Source organism: Gossypium hirsutum, chromosome A11 (genome assembly GCF_007990345.1).
Source record: "Gossypium hirsutum isolate 1008001.06 chromosome A11, Gossypium_hirsutum_v2.1, whole genome shotgun sequence".
In the NCBI taxonomy this organism is placed as follows: domain Eukaryota; kingdom Viridiplantae; phylum Streptophyta; class Magnoliopsida; order Malvales; family Malvaceae; genus Gossypium; species Gossypium hirsutum.
In genome coordinates, this window is record NC_053434.1 from 655,115 (window position 1) to 662,433 (window position 7,319).

The following is a 7,319-nucleotide window of genomic DNA, read 5'->3' on the forward strand; positions in this document are numbered from 1 at the left end:
AATAAATTTGAAAGAGAACTCATACATTTACATAGAGACTTGAACACAATTCTTAAAGTTGGGAAAGCTTTAACCTTGTCACTAAGTACTTCATTAGTGTTAGAGTATTTATGGATTGGGTCATGTTTAAGTATGATGGTAACACAATTTATACTTACCCAAGCTCAACTTAACCTGAAATACAAGTTTAAAATTTTATTCGAGTTTATTCGTATTTATAAATGGTTAAACCAAGTCCATTTTAGGCTCACTCGTATTATTTTTAACTTTTTTTTAAAATATTTATATTACTTTTAATTTAACATTTAATAATTTTATTTATTTCATCAAGTATTGAAATTTTATATATAGAAAACTTAACAATTCTTTAATGTTTACATTACCATATTATATATTATTATTGATTCAATTTAATGTGATGTAAATTACACAATACATATAAAAATAACATAATATAATATATTAAAAACTTAGAGATCGGGTCAAGTCAAGTTGTACTCAACTCTTAAATATTTGATTTCAAGTCTAGACTATACTTTAATCGAGCCTAATTTTTTTTTATCTATTCTCATTATTTGAGTTTAATAATTTTATTCACACCCACGAAATTTCAAACGATCATTCGAACTTGAATGGATGCCTTGAACAAATTAACTAGTGCATATAAAATCAAACTGCATGTATATCTTCAAATAATCACTTAATAAAAAATTAAATTATTATAATACAAATAGATTAATAATGAAAATAAATAATTAAATTAGTAAAACAAAAATTATCAACTAATCAGGCTAAAACACACATATGATGACAACTAATGATAGGACTCGAAAAATTAAATAAAGTGAATCTCGAAGTTAGATATTTAGAAACCAAAACCTTTGCCATTATCTCAATTGAAAAAAAACACACACACATAAAATTTAAATATATTAAAATACATTCTTTTTTCTGGTTAAAATCTAATCACAAAGAACTAAAGAAGAAAAAGCTAAATGGATAAGCACGCGTGGGAGGAGAAGACCAACAAATACAATCTCACACCAAAAGACTTGATGGAGAAAAAAAAGAAAACTACCCTCAAGTCTCTAAATTATTAATAAATTTACATTTTAGTCATTCAATTTTAAAAATTATAAAATATTATTAAATTATAAAATATAATTAAATTATTCAAATGTTTTCATTTAAATTATTGGACTGTTAAAGTAATTATTGTATGGTATTCTATATTTATACTAGTTGCCTGACTTAAATGAAATTATTTTATAATTTTTTTAAAGTTAAATGATTAAAACATAAAATTATTAATAAATTAGTGACTTGGGTACAATTTTCCCCAAAAATATTAGCAAGTGAAAGGAGAGAGAGAGAGGGAGGGGGGGGAATTGGTACCTTCTCTTTTTGGCGAAAGCGACGTTTCGCTCAGAGATGCTTAGCTAGTCAAACCACCATTGCCCTTTCATGGCTACACCCAACTGTAAGTATCCCCACCTCACCCCCCCCCAACTCCACTCACTTCCCCACGGCAATGCCATGCCCCCCCTCTTCTTTCTTTCATTTTCAGGGTAAAGATAATGCTACTTGTTATACTAAAAAAAGATTAAGAAAAAGATGGCTCTTTGTCCCCAATAAATTCCCCCCCCTTTCTTGCCCCTTCTTTAGTTCCTCACAACTAATTCCTTTTTTTTTTCTTTTTCTTACAGTCACAGAGACAGCCCCCATAGACATAGAGAGTACATGCACATCATCAGCTTTGCTGTCCTTGTTTTTCCAAAGGGGTAAATAGACTAACTCACTTATATGATGTATATCTCTGTGTGTGTCTCTCTCAGATTATTTGGCTGCCTTTTTTAGATCCTAGCTAAAAATAGACATTGAAACACACTTTGGGTTTGTTTTGGGTTCAATTTTCTCTTACAAGACCACCTGTTTTTTTTCAGATATGGAAACTGATCTGAAACTTGGAACTAGTAGAGCTGTTTCTCAAAAACGATGTCTTTTAGATTCAAATTAAAAGGGTTGTTTTTCTATATGTGTCATTCTCAAGTTTCCTAGTCCCACTCATCTATAATAGCTCTTTTGAGGCTAGGGTTTTCAAATTTATTTTTTTAACAAAGGGGGGTATTTTCAAATGTTTCCTTCAAACAGCAATGGTAATAACAATGACCCAATCACTTATTTTGACAACTCGATTCTCCCTCTTTCCTTTTTTCATTTCCCTTCTTCTCCGTATTACAATCAATGCGAGCTATTACAACTTGTTGATGACTATGATGTTTTATGGAACCAACAACAACAACAACGCTTTGATGATGATGATGATGATCAGTTCCTTCATCAAACAACCTTGTTGACTGATAATTCAGTGTCGGAAACTATCGTCAACTTGCCTGATTGTCGTCATAATAATACCACAACCGATATTCACCAACAGCCGATGCCACGAAAGAGACCAGCTGCTTCAAAAACAGATCGGCACAGTAAGATTAACACGGCGAATGGACCGAGAGACAGGAGAATGAGGTTGTCCCTTGATGTCGCTCGAGAGTTCTTTGGTTTACAAGACATGTTGGGGTACGATAAAGCCAGTAGAACCGTGGAATGGTTGCTTATTCAAGCAAAACCGGAAATCAACAAGCTAATGAATAACAACAACAACAGCTTTGGCTTTGCTAAGAGTCCATCTTCGACATCCGAGACCGAAGTGGTGTCCGGGATCGATAAAGCAGCTGCCATTGATGGAAACATCCCTAAAGGGACACCTTCAAAGAAAGAGAAAAAAGAAAGACGACAACGTAAAACCAGTTTCCGTCCTCTCGCAAGGGATATGAGGGTAAAGGCGAGAGAAAGAGCAAAGGCAAGAACCAAAGAAAAGAACATGTCTTTAAGGTTAAACAATGAAACAAGAGACAATGATCCAAATAGGTTCGGTTCTTCTTGGAGCTCAACTTGGACCAAACAACCTGGGATTCAACATCACCACAACAACAACAACACTGTCCTTCAGGCCAACAACATAAATATCAATGGAGATCGCATGATTTGGAGCCTGAATTGTCTGCAAAACACTGGATTAATTAACCAAGAGGTAAGTCATAAGTGTCCACTTAGCCAAATATATATATATTTCGAACATGTGTTTTCCGTTAATAAACCTTTATATTTGTTTGCAGCTTACAGGCTCAGTCCTTTGGTAAACCACGGGAGGCTTAATCAACAATAATAAAAACGAAACCTATGAACAAACATGTTTCTTTGTGTGGATAAACATTAGAAACATGCTATGTATTTGCTTTGTTCATGTACTATAAACATATTTCTTTGTGGACTTTACTGTTCAATGATTGTTGTTTAATGTTTTAAGCTTTTTTCTTGTTTCTGTTTTACAAGTAATTAAATAATCTTTAGAACAGTTTGTTATTTGACAATTTTGGGTAAAAGCACAATGAAGGCTCCTATACTAAGAATTAGATTGGATTTAGCTCTCTTTATTAAAAATTTGGGCAAATTAGTCCTGCACATTATATCAAAGAGTAAATTGTCTTTTCAGTTATAAATTTTATCCATTTCTATCGTTAAAATTTGGAGTAGCTAATGGAATAACCAGACTGTTACACATGAACTAACATGAATGGAATTTTTAACAAATGACCAATTTATTTTTTGGTCTAATATACAAAGACTACTTTACTTATGTTTTGAGTAAAGAGCAAAATGTAGACCGACTCTTAATATAGGACCTCCACGATCAATTTACCAATAACTTTGCTTTCTCTCTCTTTCTAGTGGGAAGTTGAAGTGAGTACATAAGTGCATTTCTATTGAAAGAAAATGCAGCTTAACTTTTAAGAAATGATTGAAATAGATGCATGGATGATCCACTTTCCCCTTTCAATTCATGTTGGTTTTTTCAAAGGCTATACATAACCTAAGAGGATATATATTTCAACATGTCAATCATATGTTTCAATCCTTAGATAAGGTGCACAAAGCAAGATATAAAAACTATAGGGATTGCAATAGAAATGTATAATATAAAGCATGCAAGACATGTACTTTAATCACATAAATTAATTAACTAATACATAGCAAGGATCCGGAGTTCATCCATTTTGATTAAAATTAGCCTTTAAAGATGTATGATATAATTTTTTGGGTATTTTTGAAAATTAAGTGTTGAATATAAAACAAATTGATTGACAAATGTAAAATTTTTTAGTTTCGAAAATTAAAATATCCAAACAAGTTAAATATCAATAAAAAATCATAAAAGTTAAAAATATATATCTATATCCAAACTTAATAACAAAAGTAATTAATTTAAATTGTTATGATTCAATTTTAAGATAAAAATTATAAATTAATAATTCATTGAATGTATTCTCTATCTGAGTGGTTAGTAGCCCTTAATTTATTTATTATATTTCGTGTTTTTATTGAAAAATTAATTAATTTAATGATTTTTAATATCTGTTATTAAACTCATTAAAAAGAACTTAAATTAGCTGATGAGGAAAAGAACAACTTAAATCAAGCCTTGATGTAAGGTGCCCAATTGAGAAATAATGGGGGAAAACTCACCCGTTCAACGGTTCAAAAGGACTAGACTACTAAAATGTGAAAGATAAAAGAGCTTGACCAAAATAAAGATTTTCAAAATTTAGAATAATGCTACTCCTTAATGTTTGGTAACATTGATTTAATATTATAATAATATATTTAAAGTTTGAATTTGTCTTTTTTCTCTATTAATATAATATTGTGTGTTATTAAAATAATAATCGTAATTATTATATTCATAAATATTATTACTCAAATGTAGTTCAAATCTAAATTCTAAAAATTAAGTTTTTAAACATTAAATTGATTTGATAAGAAAATTTTATTAAAGTAATTTAAAATTTTAATTTGATTGAAAGGATTTTTTATATAATTCTTAAATTAATTATAAATCTCTATTCTTTTAAGTGAAAAATAATTACATTTTTAAATATGTTAAATTCCCAATTTTTAAAATACTATGTCGACAAAATTAAAAAATTCAATATTTAATAAAAGTACATTCAATTTTAATTTTTTTTACCAGCATGACTCTATCCTGTCTCCTTTTATAGTCAACGAATGGGGGCGCATGAGTTAAATTTGTTGTATTATGTGATTTTGTTGTTTTTGTTGGAAAGAAAAAGGTATCAATTCTTCCTCAAAATTTAAAAAAAAAAAAAAGTTCGAAAAAATAATGAATTGATGGATGGCAAACAGAAGTGTACTACATTGTTTACTTTTAAGGATTTGTTTGTATATAATTTGATATGCAACTCTTACTTGTTAACAAATTTATTTACCATTGAATAAAATACAAACATATAATTTAATTTTTTATTTTAATAGTTGAAAAATGATTAAAAATTAAATTTTTATAAAAATTTAATAATTATTATTATGAGGGTTATTATTATTATTATTGCGTGAGATTTGAGATTTGAAGTTAAGAGATTAACTTATAAAATTTCATCTTTTAACATTTTAACTAAAGTTTTATTTAGTTATTATATAAATTTTTACTAAATATTAAACTAAGAGAGAAAAAAATCAAGAAATCAAAAAAATTTAGATAATTTAGGAAATTAAAGTTAAAAAACCACCGTTATTTTTATTTATTTTAATTAATCTTAAAAGTTAATAAAAACGACACATAGACAGTGTCAATTCGTGTCTAATTGATTTTCCCGCTTGAATTACTAGGGAACTGAAATTTAAAGTAATGCATTGATAGCAAAAGCAAGCAATCTCCTTTTTTTTTATATGACAAAAAATTATTTAATATATGATTTTACGGTTTATAAAAATTAATTTATTTAGAGTTCATGTAATTCTTGTTATCCTTATAGCAACAATGATATCTCTAAAATTCAAATCTAAACTATTTTCTATAAATATAATATATTTTACTATTATACTCAATAATTATTTATATATATTCATTTTATTAGATCTATTAAAAAATAATTTAATGTTTAGTTTGAGTTTGTAGATAAAAAAAAAACTTTTCAGCTCGATTTCAAAAATTTAATGGAAAATCGTATAGCTAGAGTTCTCTTATCAGAAAAAATCTCAGCATTTGAAACTAGTCCCGATAAAGAGACTTATGTGAGTGACATAAAATGGTTAGAAATCTACAGAGCTATGTAGCTTAAAAAAAAAAGGCAAAGGACACCATTTAGAACCCAAAGGCCAAGGGGTACATGGCCTATGTAGCAGTGCAACAGTGAGAACAAACTTGAGACAATAGTGTTTTGCTTTTCTTTCAATACCTTATATTTTTAATAAATTTAAAATTTAATCACTATACTTTTATTTATAAATATTTAATTTTTTTACTTTTTATATTTTGAAATTTATATTTAACTGTTAAAATTATTTTGTTAAATTTAATTCATTTATTACATTATAATATTATTTTTTAGTTACATTGTTACTAAATGAGCATTAAAATTTTTATTTCAAAATATTAAAAATATTACACTAACTAAAACGTTATTAATAATTAGACCTAAATTTTGAAATCTTGAAAAATAGAAAGACTAAATTCCTAAATGTAAAGTTATAAGGACTAAATTTCAAATTTATTAAAAGTACAAGGACCCTATAACATATTTTTTTACCTTTTTCTAAAAATATCTTTAATGAAAGAAAGAAAAAAAAGGAAAATGAAAGACCTACATCAAACCCCATGTGAGCAGAAGGAAGAGAAAGAGCTAGAACCGTATATATGACCCACAAATATATTTTTACAAAAATAATTGAAATGGGTAAAGAGTTGATTGAAAGAGTAGGATAAATTGATTGATTCTATTTTTTTTTTTTGCCTTTTCTTGTATTTAGGGCTCTCAACAAATATTAAAAAGATGCACCATTTTCATGGATCTGTTAAATTATCAATGAAAATTTTATGAAACTTTGACCAAATGTTTGGAGGAGATGAGATCCACTCAACTTGGCAAATCCCAAAGAGAGGGAAAAGAAAACCTAAAGCCCCCCCAAAAAAACCCTAAACCTAAACCTAAAACACAGATCACCCACAAAGAAGAAGAAAGATAGTATATTTTTAAAGAACCCTAAGAAGCATCTTCATTTGCCTTTTGCTACAAAAGGCGTAAGGGATGGTAGTGGCAAAGTACTGGTTTTTCTTTAGATGCTTTTTTTTCTTTTCTTTTTTGCCTTCTGCATTTTAATATACATTCAGAATTTCAAATATTTCCAGTTTTTTTATTTTCTGCAGCTCCTTGTAAGAAAAAAAAACAAGAATTCAAAATGGA

At 28.1% G+C, this 7,319-nt stretch overlaps 1 protein-coding gene across 1 annotated transcript; it reads left to right on the forward strand.

The window, feature by feature from the left end:
* The first annotated feature begins 1,619 nt into the window (after positions 1–1,619).
* LOC107923327 (transcription factor TCP18) lies at positions 1,620–3,371 on the forward strand. Its single transcript, XM_041080436.1, has 3 exons — positions 1,620–1,781; positions 1,944–3,091; positions 3,177–3,371. Exons 2-3 carry the CDS (start codon positions 2,135–2,137, stop codon positions 3,198–3,200), a joined length of 981 nt encoding a protein of 326 aa, XP_040936370.1. The 5' UTR covers positions 1,620–1,781; positions 1,944–2,134; the 3' UTR covers positions 3,201–3,371.
* Positions 3,372–7,319: the final 3,948 nt, after the last annotated feature.

Bases quoted from the DNA above. Each gene is read 5' to 3' on its own strand.
- LOC107923327 (XM_041080436.1), top strand. From the start codon at position 2,135: ATGTTTCCTTCAAACAGCAATGGTAATAACAATGACCCAATCACTTAT. The intron at 3,092-3,176 runs GTAAGTCATAAG...ATTTGTTTGCAG, and splicing joins CTGGATTAATTAACCAAGAG to CTTACAGGCTCAGTCCTTTG.